The sequence below is a fragment of the Hippoglossus hippoglossus genome, chromosome 12, assembly GCF_009819705.1.
Source record: "Hippoglossus hippoglossus isolate fHipHip1 chromosome 12, fHipHip1.pri, whole genome shotgun sequence".
NCBI lineage: Eukaryota > Metazoa > Chordata > Actinopteri > Pleuronectiformes > Pleuronectidae > Hippoglossus > Hippoglossus hippoglossus.
In genome coordinates, this window is record NC_047162.1 from 19,009,670 (window position 1) to 19,031,243 (window position 21,574).

General features: G+C 44.2%; 2 protein-coding genes across 2 annotated transcripts; one reads left to right on the top strand and one right to left on the bottom strand.

Annotated features, from left to right (window-relative positions):
* Positions 1 to 251: 251 nt before the first annotated feature.
* Positions 252 to 5,673, top strand: c7b (complement component 7b). The gene is made up of 17 exons (XM_034603299.1): positions 252 to 370; positions 495 to 550; positions 931 to 1,006; positions 1,205 to 1,346; positions 1,593 to 1,737; positions 1,844 to 1,982; positions 2,089 to 2,217; positions 2,314 to 2,557; positions 2,772 to 2,885; positions 2,972 to 3,138; positions 3,220 to 3,448; positions 3,602 to 3,773; positions 4,035 to 4,122; positions 4,422 to 4,554; positions 4,650 to 4,841; positions 4,927 to 5,023; positions 5,134 to 5,673. The coding sequence occupies exons 1-17, from the start codon at positions 305 to 307 to the stop codon at positions 5,438 to 5,440; spliced, it is 2,496 nt and encodes an 831-aa protein (XP_034459190.1). The 5' UTR covers positions 252 to 304; the 3' UTR covers positions 5,441 to 5,673.
* A 703-nt stretch (positions 5,674 to 6,376) lies between these two features.
* c6 (complement component 6) lies at positions 6,377 to 20,817 on the bottom strand. The gene is made up of 24 exons (XM_034603182.1): positions 20,161 to 20,817; positions 19,324 to 19,496; positions 18,814 to 18,944; positions 18,349 to 18,487; positions 18,173 to 18,243; positions 18,009 to 18,095; positions 14,055 to 14,132; positions 13,280 to 13,454; positions 12,997 to 13,153; positions 12,582 to 12,726; positions 12,376 to 12,517; positions 11,699 to 11,837; positions 11,028 to 11,201; positions 10,616 to 10,859; positions 10,222 to 10,344; positions 9,924 to 10,090; positions 9,605 to 9,830; positions 9,345 to 9,513; positions 8,544 to 8,655; positions 8,079 to 8,211; positions 7,809 to 8,003; positions 7,601 to 7,688; positions 6,816 to 7,060; positions 6,377 to 6,558 (listed from the first exon to the last, which is right to left on the bottom strand). Exons 1-24 carry the CDS (start codon positions 20,290 to 20,292, stop codon positions 6,377 to 6,379), a joined length of 3,627 nt encoding a protein of 1,208 aa, XP_034459073.1. The 5' UTR covers positions 20,293 to 20,817.
* Positions 20,818 to 21,574: the final 757 nt, after the last annotated feature.

Here is a 21,574-nt window from a genome sequence, read left to right on the forward strand (position 1 = left end):
GAATCATGTCGACTCTTAAAACCTTATCAAGGACAAACAACTGTGATGCAACCGAGTTCTGACCCCCCAAAAAAAGCAGATTTCATCATCATCAACCTTCAGCTCTCAAAGTAAACAGGAGAATTGTCTCCCTTTACTGGAAATGAGCAGGTTGTGTTGTTGGGACTGAAGAGACGTTGGGTCCCTGTGCTTGACTCACTGTGTGAACAGACACAGTAGAAATCAGGTTTCTTCATCGTGGTGTGGGGGGGGGGAAATTCCTGAACTCCTCTTGTTGAGAAATCTCAGCCCCGCTGCTGATGTTATGACCCTGGATGTTCTGGTTCAGGAGCAGAAGAGAAGCCTGAACCCGGAGCGACACATCATGAAGGTGCTGTAAACCAGGCAACACATGTATTCATCAGATTTAACACAATTAACTGATTATATTTACATGTTTCTTATGATTTAAAAATAGTTTAAATTGAGAAAACCTCTTGTTTGTTTGCTCACAGTTTGATTTGGCTGCAGCTTCTTTGGCTTCGTTCCTCATCTTTCTGTCTCCAGTTTGGTACGTAAAATTATTTCTTTTTTTAATTAATTCTCCTGATTTTACGGATTATATCCGCTTCTTTTGTTGTATTTAACAATTACTCACATGTTTAATAGCTTGTGAACGTGCACTTGTCCGTTGTCTTATTCATAAATGTGTGCAACAGAGGGTGATTCAGTTTTAGAAAGTAACAACAGAGAGGAGGGTTCAATAAAATACATTTAATAACCCTTTGTTTTTTACACTTAAACCCTTAAAAATAAGCATCAGCCCATCACATCAGCCACCATTATCTTCATATGGTCGTTAATCTCATGCTAACATTTAATTTACTGTTATTCAGGCAATAAAAAAATAACATTAAAGTTTTTAATGATGTCAATGTCCATCTCTCTCAGCTGCCAGCAGTCTGTGAACTGCAGATGGGGGTCTTACGGAGAGTGGTCCGAGTGTGACGGCTGCAGCAGCACTAAGGTACACACACACACACACACACACACACACACACACACACACACACACACACACACATACACACACACACACACACACTCATCTCCACCAACTTACTCACTGTAAAGTTACAGCTGCTGAGGCCGAAAGAAAAAGTTGACATGCAAAAAAAATGTCATACTTAAGAATAGCATGTACCTATATCCGCTTCCTTCTCAGGTGCGCACTCGCCACGTGGAGGTGTACGCCCAGTTTGGGGGCGGGGCATGTTCAGGAGAAGCCGCTCAAACAGAACCGTGTGTTCCACAGAAAGGTTGTCCCCTGGAAACGGGCTGTGGAGAAAGGTTCCGCTGCACCTCTGGTTTGTTGCAACATATTAAACTGTCTAAAAGGCCTTAGAGGAATTTTTCACAATATCATGATAAGTCTCTTAAGTCTCATGATAAGTCTTTTAAAGCTAAAATTCTACGACACATGTTTCATTTTGAGTCGAGGTTAAATTCCCAGTTGTCACATGTATAAACATTAAATCACTTTACATATTATTCAATAGAAGAAGTGACTGTCTGCCTCTTGTAATGTGTAATAAAGACTCATTATTGACCAGGTCAGTGTATCAGTCGCACTCTGGTGTGTAACGGAGACTACGACTGTGACGACAGCCTGGATGAGAGAAGCTGTAACCAAGACGACCAACAGTTCTCATGTGACCTCGACAAAACGCCTCCGAACTCTGACTTCACAGGCAGAGGGTGAGTAGGTGCAACTCCACCACCAGGGGGCTGTATCGTTACTGTAAGTACGAAGGCTAATTGGCTAAAATAACCTCCTGTTGGTTTGTATTGTCGTGGTTCACAGGTACGACGTGTTGACGGGGAAACTGAGAGCAGGCGTGATCAACACTCGGAGCTTCGGAGGTCAGTGCAGGAAGGTGTTCAGCGGCGACCACAAAGTCTATTACCGACTTCCGCAGAGCGTCCTCAGGTACAACTTTGAGGTGAGTTCAAGGAGAAGTTGACAGAGTTGTGACTTGTTGACTTGACGATCCATTGAGCGGCTGGTGAGCATTGCAGTGGCGGACTGAGACTTTGCTTTTGCTGCAGGTGATAGTGGACAACGAAGACAGCGACGAATCCTACAACAGCTTCTGGTCGTACACTCAACACATCCAGGCCAACGCCTTGTCGGCACACGACCGCCGCACCTTCCACAAAGAGCAAACTGAGAATAAGGTTCGATAAAACCTCACAAATCCAACTATTTTGTGTTGTGTAAAAGAGACTTTTTAAGGTTTTATTAACCAGGACCTACGGTTCTCCTCCGTCCAGGCGTACAAATTAATAATCCTGAAGAATAAAGTGGAACTGGCCCAGTTTCAGAACTCCGCCCCTCAGTACCTCACTCTGTCCGAAGGCTTCTGGAAGGCCTTGTCCTCGCTGCCGTTCACGTACGACTACTCTGCCTACCGCCAGCTGCTCCGGAAGTACGGCACGCACTACCTCTCCGAGGGCTCGCTCGGCGGCGAATACCAAGCCTTGTTGGAGTTAGACCGCCAGGCGTTCACCTCATCCAGTAAGAACTTCTCAAATAAACCTTTTTTAAGTCAGTCTATAATTAAAGGTTCAGTGTGTAGAATATCTTGTGTAGAGTTTCATGTTGCAGCTGAATACCCCTCACCTCACACACACTGGACCTTTAAATACGTACTTGAGGCTGTGATGGTGTAACAGTGACATCAGCTGATCATTTGTGTTAAACCCATTGTTCCTGCGTTGTTTGTGTAAAGGTACGACAGATATCGAGTACCAGAGGTGTTGGAAGAAAGTGAAACGTCGTTGGTTCCGGAAGAAAGTGACAATCAAGTGTAAAAAAGTCATGAATTCTATCTCATCCAAAGACGGTAAGTGAACAACTCAGGTTTCCCTGGAAGATCAAATAAAATCAGTCACGGTCTTGAGTCAGATTTTCCTTCCACTACTTCCACAGGACACAAAGTGAATAAAATGCCCATTAAAGTCAACATATTTGGAGGAGATCCATCCTTCATCGGCGCTCTGAGTATTCTGGATCTGGAAAAGCCAGAAGCTAACGGAGAGATCTATGATAACTGGGCCTCGTCTGTCAAAGACTTCCCTGACGTCATAAACCAGAAGGTACGACCTCGATGGACTGATCAGGTGTCTCTACTCACATCGACCATAACACTCATGAACAAACTGTGAATTTGTTTCCAGCTGCGTCCTCTGCACGAGCTGGTGAAGGAGGTGCAGTGTGCCGGTTTGAAGAAGCTGCACCTGAAGCGAGCCACGGAGGAGTACCTGGCCGAGGAGCATCCCTGCCACTGCCGTCCCTGCCACAACAACGGCCAGCCACTGCTGAGCGGCTCCGTGTGTCTCTGCGTCTGCCGGCCGGGAACCTCGGGACCAGCCTGTCAGACTGGAGCTGTGACCGGAGAGCAACCGGGTAAACGACAGGATGACGCTTCATTTTAAAACCTATTTAAACTAATCTGCCTCAAATCCAACAATTTAATCCAGATTTAAAATTGGTGTAAACTAGATTCATCTATTAAAAAAGAGTTAAAGGGTTTGAGTGAATCTCTGGTTCTTCTCTCAGGGGTGACCCACGGCGGCTGGAGCTGCTGGTCCTCCTGGGCGACTTGTTCTCGAGGTCAAAGGTCAAGAACTCGCAGCTGCAACAATCCTGCTCCCAGCGGAGGTGGACACCACTGCACCGGACTGACAGCGGAGCAGAAGCCTTGTGAGGACCCCGACATCCAGTATTTACAGTGAGGACACACACACACACACACACACACACACACACACACACACACACACACACACACACGCTCTAATGTTCAGAAAACATTGCTGCAGCTCCTCTTTTCAGCCTCTGTCTCAAACACTTGGTTTTTGCTCCTGTCTCCTTTAATTTGGTTCTAAAAAGGTAATAAAAAACAAATCCTTTCCTCTCAATCTGTTCTAATCTAATCTGCCTCGGTCCCTGTAACGTTTTAGTTTTCTCTCTGTGAACTGTTTGTGTGCAGGACGATGGAGCCTCAGTGCTTCAGTCTCTCTGTGACGCCACCAAAGACCTGTGGTCTGCCTCCGAACCTGAGGAACGGATTCATCCAGGTGAGTCTGATACATCCATGTTCGCAGGATTACGCAAAAAAAACGACATAGGACATCTTTATAATTTCTCTGGATTTCTCAGAGAATAATTCACGGTTCTTGATAGAAAGAATTTTTATGGGACTTATATTTATGAGCGTGTTGTTGCAGATTCAAATAAAATGTGGATCTAGAGAATTTAAAGTGGTTTCATAAGGGATCTTTAGTTTCTCTGAATTTAAACTTCTGTTATTTTTAGTCAAATTTAAGTTTTAATTGCATGTTTTTAAAATGCAGCTACTGTTTTATTTCTCTCTCAGAATCCCAAAGATTTGTACATGGTAGGAAACACGGTGGATTTCTCCTGCATCGAGGGACATTACCTCAGTGGAGACGCTGCCGCTCGGTGCACTGAAAGCCAGACGTGGACGCCGGGGACGAGGGTTTGTAAAAGTACGTCTTCACTTTACAGACAATACGTTTTCTTGTCCTATCGTTTGTCCTGCACACAGATTTCACTGAGGTGTCGTCAACTCTTCTCGTCCCAGGTTCCATGTGTGGGATTCCACAACTCAGCGGGGACGTTGTGGCCGCGCCCACCAAAGAGGCCTATCCGATTGGAGACACGCTGTCCCTCTCCTGTCCTGAGGGGTCGCTGCTGGACGGTGAGGTGTCAGAGGTCATGTGTAGTCCCAGTCTGCAGTGGTCTCCGTCTCCTGAAGGCATTCGTTGTAAAGCAGGTACGTTTATTCTTGGAATATATATATATATATATGATTTACACTGTGGTTTCACCTTCGCTGATTGAATCTGTTTCCTCCTCAGCGCCCACAGCTCCCACTCCTCCATCCGGCCTGAGGTGTAAACCCTGGGAGAACGTAGGAACAACCGAGTGCGTGTGCAAAATGCCATTTCAGTGCTCGTGAGTGTGACATTCGAGAATCATTACTAAGTTCTACTCATGGGAAATGTTGGGTCTGATTCTTAAAAGCACCATAATAACTGAAAATATATAATTTTGCCTTGATTCAGGCCTTCACTGCAGCTGTGTGCCAGACTTGGCTCCACTCAAACCCCGCGGTTGCTCAGCGTGTGTCAGCTCGGCGCTCTGCGGTGTGCCGGTCGCAACTCCACGCTGACCCGTGACGCCGACTGTAAATGGCCAGAGGAGACGCTCACGTCACGCGTTTGCCAGAACGTGTCAGAATGCCCACAAGACTCCGCCCCCCTGTGCGTTAGCTCTGACGTTGCCACGACGATGACCGAATGCGAGGTGGGAGCCAGGAAGTGTGGGGGGGAGCAGCTGAACGTTACCGGCATCGACGCTTGTCCAGAATAAATGATTGTTGTTTTATTCAAATTGTAGATTTAACAGGAAATTCAATGACTGAATTGTAAATAGAAGCTAAAATCTTTTCTAACGATTTATTAATGTAAATAGATTCCTCTGCGATTCTGTGTTTGTATTTGTCACAGAGGATAGATAAGGTTAACAAAATAAAGGTTAAATGACTAATCTACTTTGTTTAAAGTTAATAAAACACTTTTCAAAATAAAATGTCGTTTTCTTGGTTTTCAGATTCTGACTCGGCGTTTTTTTGCAAATCATCAGTTTCAAATTTTCTTCATTTTGAAATACCATATACCATTAATTATGTAACGTATATTACTTATTAGAATATTTTGCCTTTGTTTTCTATTCAAGTGTTGTTATTGGGCCTTTTTGACAACAATTAAAGATATAATATGTAAAAATGATTCTTCTAAAATGTCTAAAAACAACTGGACCTAAATATGTATTTAATCAATTTGTGACAAAGGTGGTGAAGACATCAACTCCCATGATCCCGCGCTGCTTCACGACATCATCAACTATAGGTTTTCTGTTATTGTTTTGATTGAGAGACCCCTAGTGGCCAAGGTTACATATTGTATATTTAATTAAATACAGAAATCGCGGTTTAGTTTTCAGTTTTCTTTATTTTTTGAATATTTCTCGGTCACATTAATGTAATTTCATCATTTGACAAATATTTGAAGGTGATACCCGAACAGTACTGTAAGAAATGTAATTATCATTACACGTGAAAAAAACGTTTAACAGAGAAACAATCTCCTCCTGTCGTCAGAAATGATTTGAGACACTTTTTTAAAAATCACTGTCCCGTCCTTACAAAGCATCTCGGATCAAATCAGGTCGGGTTGAGAAGTTAGATGACTAGATGAGTTGTGACTGGGGCCCAACTGTTGTGTTGCAAAAACAATCCCATCAGAATCACCTGGACTCACACGCTCCTTCCCTGAGGATCTCAAACTCGTAGCTGGCACATTTGAGCGCGGCCATGGAGCAGAGGTCCAGAGCTCGAGTCCTCTGGCTCCTCGTCAGCTTCACACAGAACATGTGCTCGTTGGATTCTTGACAGTCACGAGCTGCTCGACACTCGCACTTCTTAAAGGCTGACGAGAGACACGACAGGAGGACGTCAGGGAAAACCGTCTGATGGTCAAACCTCATGTTTGTTCAGAAAAATATAACCAATGCTGTTTTAGAAAATATAAATAAGTTTTTTTCTTTAAGGTGAAAATCTGTTTTAAGAAGGTTAAATTGTAAAGGTTATCATCATAACCACTAAGAAAGATGCCTGTAAAATAAATAAAATGTGATATTTTGCAGTACATTAATAAAAAATCCCAGTAGAAATCTAAAAACTCACCAGAACAGGTCTCCCACTCGTAGCAGGTGTCGAGATCACAGGGCTCCTGAGCTGAGCTCTTAGACGACATCTTGGCTCTGAACTTGGCCCACTCCAGTTTCCCCGAGTCGGACGCATCACACTCGCCCTCGCTGACGAAGAAGAGCGGGTCGCCGTGGCAACGGCCGGCGTGGAAGGAGCAGAGGGACATCGACACGGTGACGCCGACGTCCAGGTTCAGGACGCAGAGATCTGCTGATTGTGACCTGGACACACACACACACACACACACACACACACACACACACACACACACACACACACTCTAAATTCTTATATATATACGGTAAAATTATAAACACTAAGATAATGTCATTAAAGCGTTTCACTACCGATAATTTAAATTATTTTTTAATCCTAATTCTGTTCTATTATTATTCTAATGTCTGTAAATCATTATTTCATTTTACTTTTATCTTGTTCTGTCTTTTACTGCATTTTTCTCAAGTGTCATCAGAGAAAAACTAATTTGAAATGAAATTAAAGCTCAATATAAAGTTTAAGTGTATTTATATATATTAATAAGTTATTGCACATTTTTCTGAGGTAAGAAATTGTTGTTTTTGATTCTATCATTGCATCACTTACTTGATTTGGCTCCATACTTTGGCTCAACTCCTGTTTTTTAATGTGTTAGATATTATATAAGTTATATTATAAGGGTAAATAATTCTGACTTGACTGAAAGTGCATCAGACAAAGTGAAAAGACAACGTGAACAAAGTAATAAGTAGGTGAAGTCTCACAGGCAGCTCTCCCGTTGGACGCAGACACATTGAGCGTCCTGTAGTTTCTGTCCTGGTCCACATTGACGGTCGGGGACAAACGGTTCCTCTACAAACGGGAGGATGAAAGAAAACTTTATTCATACAAATCATAACACACTTTGAATGAATCATGAACGAGGATGTCGCTGAGTGGAGCTCAGCTGGTTTCTCATCATGTCTACGTCACCAGCGGTGCAGCGCAGCTCAGCCGGTAACGGAGGCTCCCAGGTGAGACTGTTGCTGCACCTGTATGAACCTCCCGGCCGCGGCACCACGTTCGCCTCGATGCAGTTCAAACCCACAGACTCCCCCAGTCTGTACTGGTCCTTGTTGGGGAGCAGCGTCATCCCATCAGGGATCTCAGGAGGAAGACAGAGGTTCTCTAAATGTACAGGAGGACAAGTTGGAACCTGAAATAAACACGCGACTGGACATGCTGGTGAAGTAAAAAACTTACTGATGCATTTTCCTTTTGGTGGACTCCAGGTTCCGTCAGGGAGACAGTTGAAGAACTGAAAACCCTCCAGTTCGAACCCAGTGAAGCACTCAAACTCCTCCTCCTCACCAAGGTCATAGTACTGCTTCGCTTTCTGTCCGACGAGCAAATTCATGCAGAGAAGAAGAAGAATATAAACCAACCACAGCAGCAACCATTATTCATTCATTCCTTCATTCCTCACTTCTGCTGCTCGTTCCCTCTGAAATATCTCATGACAATTGTCTTCAAATTTACAATAGTTATAACTTAATGATAATTTCTCTTTCCAACATCACAATTAAAAGATTAATTCAATCTCTCGCTTTTGTTTTATTTTATTCACTTTTACTCATATTTTTCTCATTAAATATACATTTTTATTGTAATTTTGGAAGATTTCAGTGGTGTATAATTTGTATATTGTATGAACAGGTTGGTCTTTACCCTGAGGAGGCTGTTCTCGGGCCTCGGTGGCCTCACACAGCCCTGAACACCAGGAGGCAGCTCGTCTCTCCAGCCCACAGTGAAGTCGTCATCGTTATCACACGTCCCCTGTCTGAACGAGACAATCCAAAGAGACACGGACGAACTTTACATCTTTAAATAAGAGTTAAAGTGGAGAGTTTGGCAGATTTCAGCCTGTAGTTGTTCCTGGAAAGTGAAAACGTGGGTTGTTGTGTTTGTTCCATCATCCTGTGACAAAGTGATGTAATCATGTCGTGAGTCTGAGGCACAGTGAGAAGTCGGAGGTGCAGTCGATCGCCTGCAGCTTTTCATCAGCAGCTCACTGCTGCTCCGACGCTTTCATTACTTCCTGCAGTATTTCATTTTCTCACCTGAGCCCAGAAGCTGCCGTCGCACAATAATGAACTTGACCTTTGTCCTTTCCAAGAATATCACCGCAGACATCAAGTTCATCAAACTTCAAATGTACAAGTATTGCAATACTTTCATTAATGCGGCATAGACACGAATACCATTGTGTTATTTTATCAACCATTCTCAACGATTGCCATTTTAAAAATATTTTTCTTGTCTATAAAATGAGACAATGGTCATTGTCATAATAAAAGTCCAATTGTTTTTTTGCCAGTAAAATGCTTTTATTGTGAAGCTGCAGGCAATTTTTTTCGATTTGCATCATCAGAAACTTAACGCGTCAATTATCTGGATATAAACTTTGATGACTTTGTTATATTTCAGTAACTTAATGTGGATTAAAAGTTTCTGTTTAAGAAAACCTACGATTCAAAGATGCTGATGTGACACGGCTCCTCCTGCCTGTTGGGGCCGAGGCAGGGTTGACCTCCTCTGAGGGGGGTGGGGTTATCACACGCCCTCACCCGGCGTCTCTTCATGGAGGCCGAGCAGCGACTCCACGGCCCCCAGCAGCTCCAGAGACCGTCCACCTCCTCTGTGGGAATGACACAAGAAGCCACATTAACAGGTGCATCGAACAGCCGCAGATTTCCGAAGACGCGATCGCGTGACCCCCTCAGTCGTACCTGAATTGTAGTCAGGAGCCCGTCTCTCACAGTTGGTGCCGTAGGTGCCGGTCTGGCAAACACACTTGCACTCTGTGCCGGACAGAACGGGCCTGGCGTTGTTCGGACACGGCTCACACTTGCAGGTGTCGAACTCCCCCAGGTACTGCAGGAGGGCCTTCCTCAAGTGCCTCCTCTTCGTCGCAGCGCAGGGGATCCCTCGAACCAGGTCTATGATGGGCAGCAGCTGGACCAACACATGCATGAGCACAGCGTCAGTGTTTATGGACTTTGATGTATTTGGGTGAAGACGTTTGAGTGAAGAGCTTTGAGATTTAACCTGATATTCAACCACAGCAGGGTTGTCCAGGACAGACTTGGCCCAGTTCTTGTAGGATGTTCGGTCCGGAGCAGGGCCCTGCCGGTCCCAGGCCAGAGCTGCTGCCTCCCTGGCTCGTCCTCCCTTCACCCTGGAGAAAGACTTCTCCGCCGCCTGGATGTACGAGCCTGAATCAGAAAAGAGGTGGGAATGGATAAAGGAGAGATTGTTGAGATGATAGAATCAGGATTCTCTGTGAGCCGTGAACAGCAGGATTCTGTAAAAAGCTGCTGTGCGTCCTGCAGATGTTTGATGTGACCTTTGTATTTCTGAGTCATCCTGTCGTCGCGGCAGGGGGAAAGCCTGGCGTGTGGGCTGTAGAGGACGGCGGTCCAGCTGGTCTCTCTGCCCAGGCAGCCTCTGATGTGCTCTTCTGTTTCACCTGTCGGGGAGAAAGACCGACACAGACAAAGGAAGCAAAGATTTACTTGATGGTTTAGATGTGGAAACACAGTTTGTTCTTCCCACAGAAACAGTGGACACCTGTTGAATCATGGGAAAACAGTAACATGTGATTTGTCCCATTTGTGTCAAAACAAATCAGAGCATAAAATCTATTCATCTAAGGGCAGAAACAATTATGTTGATTTAACATTGTGAAGAATCACTGTCACTGCATTCTGATCTTTGTCCACCAGGCTGTGCTATCGTACCTGAACTGGTGAGCTCCTCTCTGCTGTACTGGTACAGCAGGTCGTAGTGGCCTCCCAGCGTCCCCGAGCTGTAGTAATGTGTCCCGAAGCGCTGGAAGATGTCCCTGTAGAGGGCGTAGTTGTACTGGAGAGGAAGAGCCTGAAGGAACTGGAGGAAAGGCAGCGAAAGGACGAGGTCGCCCGGTTCTTTCACCTTGAACCTGGACACCGGGAGGACCTGGTGCACCCGGAAAAACTTGGAGTCCTACAGAGAGAACGATAGGAAACTATTCATTCCTACGTGTCAATGTGGGGACCGTGGCTCAGACGGTCACAGTGAGGACATTTTATTAAACAAAGACAATGTCACTCTTCAAGATAATTGAGGGAATCAGGGGATAAGAGAATTATGATCTTTTAAATTATCACTCACCACTTTCTTTGAAGCTTCAAACGCCTCCTTTTTCAAAAACCCTCTGCCCAAAAACATGAAGAAGTGGTTCCACCGAGATGGGTTGTGGCCTCCAGACGAGCTGGACGTCTTCACACTGATGGAGTCTGTGTGCAGCTGCTGCGGCTCAGTGCTGAAGTCCTGCAGCTCCCCGACCTTCACGACCACAGATACATCAGGACAACAAGGTTTACGAGAAGAGCAGCGACAAAAAAACTGGGATTTTTACTAAAATGTTTGTGAAGATGAGAAAGAATTGTGTTGGATATGAAAAACTGGGACAATAGCTGGACTTGGTGGTTATTAAAAATTATCTGGTAACAAATTTCATTGTCAAATGACATTGACATTGTCAAACAAAACAAAATGTTCAGGCACAATTTAATATTAGGATGACACACACTCATAATTTCCTTATTCTTACACAATGACAATAAGGTTCTTACATCTTGAATCAGTCTGAGAGCTGATTTCTGTTCTGGTGTCAACTGGAGTTTGTTCTGTTTTGCTAAATCATTTATAAAGATGTAATTTCTCAGTGTTGAAATTGTTTAATTAAAAAGGAAACGCACAACATGCGGATATTTCAACAAACAAACTTATTCTTCTGCATTTGAGCCTCGACAGTCAAACATTCAGAACAATGGCACAACCTTGATGTCGAAGTTTTCAAAGTTGTGAGGGATTCGATGGTAGAGCAGTGTGGTCGGAGGCCTCCTGATGATGCAGCTTCCTCCCATGAACATGTTGTCCAGCACGGCTCCTCTCGGCTCCTCCGCCAAAGCATCAAACCTGCAAACACAAATCAAGGAGAATTCAAAACGCACTGCACAACTAGAAGGACGCTCCTGGAGCTCAAACCCCACCAAGGCTCAACAGTTCCCTTGAATTCAATCGAACTGCACCAGACTGACACACACTCAGTTCAGTCCTCTAAATATGCCTGACTTTTGAACACATGAAGTATTAACTGGGAAAATGTGAAAGAACGTGACAGAAATTTCCTGGATTTGCGCCTAAATTTACTGAGTTCTTTCTTGACCCTCATCACATCCTTCTGCCAAGTTTTGTGCAAATCTGTTCTGTAGTTTCTGCGCAATCTTGTTTACAATCAAACGGACAAGGGGGAGAACATAACCTCCTTGGCAGAAGTGATACGGATGTTATATCTCATCTTATGTGCAAAAAGAAGTTGCACAATTCGCAAGTGCAGGATGTTCTAATAACAAACAGCGGAGTGTAATTTACGACCCCAGCAGGAGGAATGTGAACAATTCACTTTAAATCTACAGCCGTAAACTCAGCGGTGACCTTTAACCTCTGAGCTTACCCATTGCCCACCAGGTCGGCCCCGGGGGCCACCATCTTCTCTGCTGGACACACGACGGAGAGGTCGGCACAGTCCCTCTCATCTGAGTTATCTCCACAGTCGTTCTGCCTGTTGCACGTCAGCGTCGAGTTCATGCAGCGTCCTGCGGCACAGAGAGTGTTTAGATGTGGGCTTTACTCCCTGAATGAGAAAAACACACAACTCACCGTTATCGCACTTGAAGTCGCCTCTGCAGTCGACAGGCGCTAACTTGCACTCCGTGGAGGGGTAACAGGGCCTCTCCTCCGTCAGCTCCACGCTGCAGTCCGAGCCCCCGAACTGGGACGGCCTCTGGACGGAGCGGGTGCGTAACTACGGCAACAGCACGACAGGAAATCAAAAAAACACTGACGGATCAAAATCAGACACATTTAAGGGACTGATATCTACGAGTGTTGAATAAGATCTGGATATTGTGGTTTTAAAGGTGGTTTCAAAAGAGGATCTTGCAGGTATGAGCTCTACGGAGTGACACTGTCGTCGTGATGACTTCCTTGCCCCTGTATTTTCTTTGTGCATTGCATTGTGGGACTGTAGCCGTCAGCGATAGTGTTCCTGCCGTGTGAGCTGTGAGTTTCTTGCCTGTTTCCTGGCGCAGGGTGAGCAGTCGGACCAGGGCTCGAACTGCGTCAGCAGGCAGTTGATGGGACAGGCCTGCTCGTTGCAGCCTCTCCTGTCGTATTTGTCACACAGCTGACTGCAGCTGCTCTTCCAGTAGTAATCGTCAAACTGGAACATCCTGTCTCAAAGGTAGGAAAGTCACTTAGATGTGGAGCAGCTGTGGGGGGGTTAATAACTTTGCTCAAACTTGACAGTTAAAAAAAGTGACAGTTCAGTTTGAGAGACAAGTTTTTCTGCGTCTCACCTCAGTCTCTGCTGGGCTCCGTGGTTACAGGTCCTGGAGCAGCTGGACCACGAGCTCCAGGGATATCGGTCACAGGAACAGGCGAGTGAGGCTGAGACGAAGCTGAGGAGCGGCAGCAGCACGAGAAACTGTCTGGAGGACGCCATCACACCCGGGGGAGTCCAACCTAGTTTGACTTATTCTGAAAATAATTCAATATAATGATTGTTTTAACTGGGTTTTCATCATACTGATATTTAATTGTACTTTAACATTTAAACATCTAAATATTCTTCATCATGATGATCCCACTTAAACTCGATAACTAAGATGCACTGTGCAGTAATACGGCAACTTTCAGCATCTGATCTTTTCCAGTTCCAATCTTTTCCATTTACTATAAATTTTAAGTTGTAGGTTTCACACAGAGATATTACATATATGGCATAAAAAGGCACTTCATAAGAAAAATACCCCCAGAAAATAAAGCAATAAAATGCCACAAAGCAAATTGTTCTAAGTGGAAATGTTAAATCTTAAGTAAGAGCAATAGAGACAAGACAAGACTTCAAATCCCAAAGATAATTCTTGTGCCAGCTCGCGCCAAGATTCAGTAAAAAGTAAAAAGTATAAAGTGTATCAGAAGTGAAAATAAAAATATGAGGTGCACATGGAGTAAATGCAAAACCAACAGAAATGAGAATAAATGTAAATGATGTGAAACAAACTAAAACTAAACTAAAATATAATTTATGCAACATTTACTCTTCTAAAGATGAATAAAACTCTGACTCACCACACACATCGACGTCCTTTCCAGGAGAAACTAGAGCCGAAGACTTCTCCTGTGTTTGGTTTGTGTCCACGCTGAGATCTGCAGATCTGACTCTTTGTTTTCTGAGGTGACTGAATATAAAACCTCCTCCAGTGTTTCCTCGGGGGCGTCCAGTCACGTTTGGAGTTAAATTGCACAATCTGTTTTGTTTTTTTTTAAATCCCAGAAAGAGCAAGTTTTTTTTATTATTGATAATAACAGATAAAGAACACAGTAATAAATAAAGTTCTTACATAACGCTCGTGTCCCTCGTTGTTACGGGAAGGAACGAGCGCTGGAGTTTCCCAGCAGCAGAGACACAAACCAGATGTTGGATGTTTGACACTCGACAGATACGGAGGAGATTAGTTTTTTCTTTCCACTCTTTCTTTTGTTGTCGTCCAAGAATTTGCACAATCTGGAAATAAACTCAGTAAAAACATTGTTTTGGTTGATGTTGTAAAACTGGTGCAACAAGTACTTTAAAGTATTTTGACATTTATTAGCTTCACTTAGTCAATAAAATAGCTTTTGGTTTGATGTGTTATTGCTTAATAAATATATTTTATTCACGACTTATAAATAAATAGGAAAATGGGAATTGTCTGTGATTTTAAATAAAAGATGAAAATAGGGGGAAAATAACTGTTAATAAGTTAGAAATAAATGTAATTCACTTTTATATAATGTTTTCTTTTGTTCAACATGACCTACAGTGTAGTTATGTGTATATTATTGCACTTATTATGTTCAAGATAAAAATAAATGAATTGTTTATTTTAGTTTGTAAACATTGAGCTTAGATGTGTCTTTATGCTAAGCTAGGCTAACTGTGACCACTCTTACTCTGATGATTTTTATATTCATCTTTTCATCTGATGCAAAAGGAAATATATATATATATATATAATTTAAATATAGACCAATTGTTTTTTAAAAGAAGACAACACAAGTTCTTATTTTAATATAAAACTTTATTCACATTATAAAATGTCCTAAGCTGTACATACTGGTTATTAGCTGGGGGGGGGTTCTACACTGCAGGACACACTAACTACAAATGGCCTCGGACTCATAAACATGCTGAAACAAAGAATTGAGCAGCTTGGACATCACCACGGCAACTACATTAATTCAAAAAGGAAAAACTCCACAAACACAGATTTACAAACTACACTGCACCGACACTCAGTGGGAAAATGGCTGTAGTTTAATCACCCCGATAAAGATCGTCTGGTTTTATTTCAGGGCAGACGGCTAACGATGTGCAGCACCTGACACCGAAAAGCCTCGCTAGTGCCCCCTGGAGGCTGCGATCATTGTTGCAACCCGCTGAACAAGCCCCATCATGAACGTTTAGTCGTTCCGGATATTAAAGCTTGGACAGTAAACTTTGTCCTGAATGTGGCAATAGAGAAAAATATTGTGGTGTATTTAGTTAACATGGATCATTTTGACACGTGTGTAAAACATAATGACAGGTTTACAGCTAGCGGCGCCTGATTTCTGGACTCTCAGACTCCCTAAGTGTTATTACAATATGTTACTTGTTAGTTATCTCCTCCTGAGAATGCTCTTTGACCTGTTAGGTGGAGAGGTTCCCATCTTCAAGTAGGAAGCATGTTTTGAATTAGATGCCCCTATGTATGATGTCATTTTATCTCAAGTTTTGGGCGTAAACAAGTTCCCTATATGAATGCTTGTCCGGCACCGGCGACTCAGACTTCTGAATTGGCCGAGAACGTCTCCGGGTGTGCCGGTACCCGTCCTGACCTGTAACTTCTGTGTAATAAACCTTATTATACAAGCAAGAACGGTGTCCGCGGAGATTCCTTCATCATCATCTTCAACATCACTGCTGCTTAAATATACGACAATATCAAAAGGGTGTATCCTCTGGGGAGCTGGTTTAAACATCAAATCTCTGTTCTCTATATGTTATACTGTTGGACTTTGATTTTATTTTGATATTTACTGGGTAAAAGTAGAAGTTTTTTGGCTGCTGCTAATGAGTAACATTATCGTGTTCATCCTCTGGGGATCATGAAAACAGTATACACAGGTGATTTCATCGTTTTTTAAGGTTTCTTGTCATGGACTACAGTGTTGGTCAATGGGAAATTTAGACACGTTGCTACAGAAAACATCTGGAGGACACGAAAACCATAACTCTGTCCCAAACACATCTGGTCAGTTCTCCGGTTGTAACTAACGCCAAGTTCACACGACACGACTTGCTGTGCTGTGACTCGCTAGCTCGACCTCTGAACTTTTACTTGTTTTTCATGCTCTCCGCCACGTTTGTTGATATTATTATCTTATTAGTTTTCCTCATCTGGTTTTATGCCTCCGTATTTTCCGTCATCACCCCATCCTGCGCTCTAATTGGCTGCAGTTGTCACAGACTTCTCTAGATATTTTGCTATCCCGTTTTTTTTCTTTCAAAACTTCTCAAATACCCCCTGCTTGTGCTCAGCTTTTCTCTGCTTGTGCTCAAACTCTGAGCTTGCACTCAAACAGCTTGAATCTTTTCACAGTTTGGGCAATTTGAGTGCGAGCGGAGGGTTTCGAGTGAAAGCATTATGAAATGTGAAAGTGAAACCACTACGTTCTGCTCTTAAACTGAAAGACTGCGCTCTTGAATAAATCAAATGAATCAAATTTGCCTGTGATCTGGGGCTTTTGTCGGAAAGTTCAAAAAATTGTTGTCGAGGGGACAATCAGGCTGAAGATCGTGTCGTGTGAACGAGACATTAAAGTTCTCAGCTGAACAACTGACCAACATCATCATGCACCACTGACACGATCGGGGGGGGCGAAGAAACGAAGATGCTGACGACCTTTTAAAAGTTGAAGTTTAGGCAAAGCTTTGAAACAGTTTTTTTCTTATCTGCCATTATATGTTTATTATTTTACACATGTACTCTTTTCTACAGTGACATTATTTGTAATAACAGGTGCCGGTTATGTGTGTGCACCATAATACTGGAGATGAACATGGCGTTCACAGCTCGCAGGTAAGCAGAGACTCACCTGGAGGCAGCATCTACCGAACAACGCTCAAAGGAAATACATCAGAAAGTTGTTCAGACTAAAACAGCTCACATCGTAAAACATTCAGACACGAAGGTGTGACACAGTGAGACACCTGGAAACTACAAATGCCTGTGCATAGCCTGAATATTTACATTTCTCATCTTTCACTATAGAAAATAACGTACAACTAAGAGGTTTGGAGGAAAACGACAGTATGCGTAAAAAAGTAAATTTAACGCATCTGGAAACAAAAAGAAAAAGTTCCACGAGAGCCTGAAACCGAAACCCTGCCGTGCCTGTGACCCAGCGGGAGCTAGCGTTATCTCATCCGTTATTGTCCCGTTAGCCTACAAAGCTAGTGCAACAATAGCTGCGACCCAATTCAGGGGCCACGTCCTTCGGAGGACTCCGTAAACCGAGTAGTCGAAAGAAGGACGAGCCGAAATGAGACCGTCTGGTCCACGGAGGATTTCCTATTTACGTCACCGGCTTGTCCCACTCGTACATCGTTAACTATCTTAGAGCTTCATCACCCAATCCTGCGATAGGTTGGCCCGAGAAGGATCGACCCATCCTCTGTTGTTGTCAAACGCAGCCTCTGAGGGACACGACCACGGAATTGGGTCACAGGGTTTGTGGCGTCTTTTGGGGGGGAACATATTTGTAAATATTTACTGGAGAGTTTTCCTAATAAAATACATACGTGAAGTCAAGTTACAGAGCTCGAGAACAAATATAATGATCCAGTGAAAAACTGTAAATATCACGATAAATGGGAAAGGAATAAAACAACAGATGGAAAAACAGATGAAAATCTACTCATACGAGTGCTGCTGCTGTGGGACTCTCAGCCTGACTCTCAGCCTGACTCTCAGCCTGACTCTCAGCCTGACTCTCAGCCTGACACCATGCAGCAGAGTCCAGGGAAGCGTCTCTTCCTCTGTCTGACCAGCGGCTGTGGAGTCAGGTTCAACAAGCTGCTGTCGTCTGGAACAAGGATCAGAACATCAGGTCGTTTTCATTAAGCACATCAATGATATGGTGAATCTCATCCCGTCACGTACCTTGGTTTTTCAGTGGCAATGGCATCGTGTCCCTGAGTTTGCTGAGTAGGTTTCGCATCTCTCGCATGTCCCTGTGAAGACGAGGAATCAGCAGAGACACAGCTGTAGTTTGGACGATTTCATTTCATCGGGAGTTTAAACAGTTTATTGTAAAAAAGCAGACGCAGTCCCTGTACCTCTCTATGTTTTCAATGTCGTTTCCCACCAGCCACTGCTCCTGAGGGAAGTCTATGGGCGAGGACGATCGCTCCTCCAGGAACGGGACGTCCGAGCTCTCGTCCATCCTGAAGTCCACCCTCGGCTCCGAGTCGGTTCCTTCAGGATGGAGCAGAGAGACACCATCAACACACAAACACCCACATCTGTACAGCTGCGTATGAATGTACGAAGGGAAACTCTGCCACAATAATCATGTAGTACTTCAAATCCTCGTCATCATCATCTGGGAATTAAAAGTCTTTTGTAGCCCTGCAGAGTTTATATCCAAACCATCCAATCACCACCATCAACTGTAAATTTAATGTATGTATTTTGATTGATTGACTTATTTATCTATCACTGGTATTCTTCATTTTTCTTTCAATTTCATGCACATTTGCCCAAAGTGATTATTTCGTGTCACAGAGTTATTGTAACGTTACTTTTTCGGTGGAGCTGCAGCACCCCCAGCAGGCACATGGACTTCAGCATCTCTGTAACGAACATCTCCAGGCAGCACTGCAGCTGGATGAAGAGCCGACAGATCTCAGGGTGGATCTCTCCGTCCTCTGGACTGCAGCAGGAGGAGGAGGAGGAGGAGGAGGAGGAAGAAAAGAGGTCAAAATAAAATCAGACAGTGTGTTTTTATATTGAAGTTCAGGACAGAATTAACTTGCAACACACTTCATAACCCATCACAGTGTTTCTCATATGTAAAAACAACATTAGGCATTTATTGCAAACTTATATTCCCATTTAAATCTTTGTTATCTGATGTTTTTCTTGATTCTTGTCATTGTTCTGTGTCTGTGTTTGTCTTCTGTTCTCAGGTCTCAACAGTCTCATGGGACATGATGATTAAATAAAGAATAAATAGTCAGTATTCATTAGGTTAACTCTGGACGGCTGAAACATTTGAGGCCAAGATCATTTTTGATTTTCTGTCTTCTTACCCTGAACCAGAGATGACGGTGAGGTCCTGGTGCGCTGCCCGGGCCATGGAGCATCCTTTGGAGCGTGTCAGTTGCATCTGAGCGCGAAGTGACGGACAGTCGGCAGAAATCTCCCCGATGGATATGACCTGCTCCCGGTACAGAGCCACCAGGGTGTTGAATTCCTGGACAGTCTGCGGGGAGGAAGAAAAAACAAGATGCAGGACTCAGGGACACCAATGTAACTTATAATTAAAATGTGCGACCTGGATTCATTTGCTTCAGGAGAAAAAACAGTGTCCCTCTGCAGGACAAGAACCAGTCTTTCTGCAGGAACCAGTGTCTCTCTGCAGAAGAACCAGTGTGTTTCTGCAGGAACCAGTTTCTCTGCAGGTTAAGAACCAGCAGGATAATAACCAGTGTGTCTCTGCACAATGAGAACCAGTGTGTTTCTGCAGGAACCAGTGTCTCTCTGCAGAAGAACCAGTGCGTTTCTGCAGGAACCAGTGTCTCTCTGAAGGTTAAGAACCAGTATCTGTCTGCAGTATAAATATGAACCAGTGTCTTTCTGCAGGATAAATATGAACCAGTGTGTCTCTGCAGGATGAGAACCAGTGTCTTTCTGTAGGAACCAGTGTCTCTCTGAAGGTTAAGAACCAGCTGGATACGAACCAGTATCTGTCTGCAGGAGAAGAACCAGTGTCTTTCTGCAGTATAAATATGAACCAGTGTGTCTCTGAAGGTTAAGAACCAGTGTCTAGCTGCAGGATGAGAACCAGTGCTTTGCTGCAGAGCTGCACACGGGTCTCACCCTGGATTTGTTCTGGGTGTTGGAGGAGGAGGAGGAGCGGGACTCACCATCCTGCTGCCGTCCACGGCCTCCTCCGCGCTCTCCCTGCGCTCCGGCTCCGTCTGCGCGCCGCGGCTGACGGGGAAGATGCTCCCTGCGGATCGTGGGCGCTTTTTCCGCCCGTACGGTGCAGAACACATGCATGCACACGCACACACACAGACACACACTCACACACACACACTCACGCACAGATGGAGACGGATGCTGCGGTGTCCTCTATCTACAGGAGGAAGGAAACCACAGCAGAAGCGCGGCGGGGTCACACGGATTTGTGAGCGATCAGAGCCTCCGCAGCCTCAGCGGGACCGTGCGCTTTGTCCGCGGGAGCAGGATCGAGTCTCGGGCGGGACGGACCCCCGGCAGCTGCCTCTGCATCCCCGCCGAGAGGAGAGTCACCTTCAGCCCCTCCTGGAGGCCGAGCGAGGGAGAGGGAGGCTCCTCCGTCTTCCGCCGAGCGCGCTCACGTGTGCGGAGGATGCGGAGGGAGCCAACAGCAAAACAAGTCGTCACCCTCCCGACTCGTCGTTAACTGTTTGAGAGCAGCAGTGGTCCGCACGCTGCAGCCCGCGCCGTGCACGGTGCGGTGCTTCGCGTACACACGCGCTGCAGCTGCAGCTTCACATGCATTCGACATCAGTGTTTCTCCTCCTGCTGCAGATGTGAACAGATTCAAAGAGATTATTGTTTTATTCCCTGAGATTCTAGCTGCTGTGTGTAGATGAAGGTGCACTCGTTCTTTTGTACCACCAGGGGGCAGGAAAAGTAAAAAACAAGCACTTTCATCTTTTATACACAGATAAAGTAGGTGACCCCTTGTTTTCTGCATGAATTGGTCATAAAATGTCATCTGGTTTCCATCCAAGTCATAACTATAGACAAACACATTGTGCTTAAGCTAATAACTCTCTAACAATTAGAATTGTTCATGTCGTTTATGAAAACGCTCATCAAACATTCACAGAAGTAAGTGAACCCTTGGATTTAATACCATCTCTCCTCAGAAGTGCTTCAGCTCAGCCACATTCTTCAGATGTCTGGTGTGAGGGGCTCAATAAGGACGAGGTCAATGCAACAATTTGTGTGTTATTAAATAAATCAGATTGTGTGTTGTTAAATTTTGTAATTTACATGAAGATCAGATCATGTTTGAAGATAAATCTTTGCAGAAATTCTACTAATTTCAAAGGCTTTTCTTAATTATTTTATTTCTGGAGCTACGTCAGAAATTGTCCTTGTCATTGTTATTATTCCTTCTCCATCACACCTTTGCTTTTGTGTCTCTATACAAAAACATCACCTCCTACTCTAGAATGTGCTTCCACGTCCCTGCTAGAACAAAAGCCTTTAGTCTAATTCTAGAAGGTAAACTGTGGTGAGCTATTTCAGAAATGTTGAGAGAGAAGAGACAAAAAAAAAAAC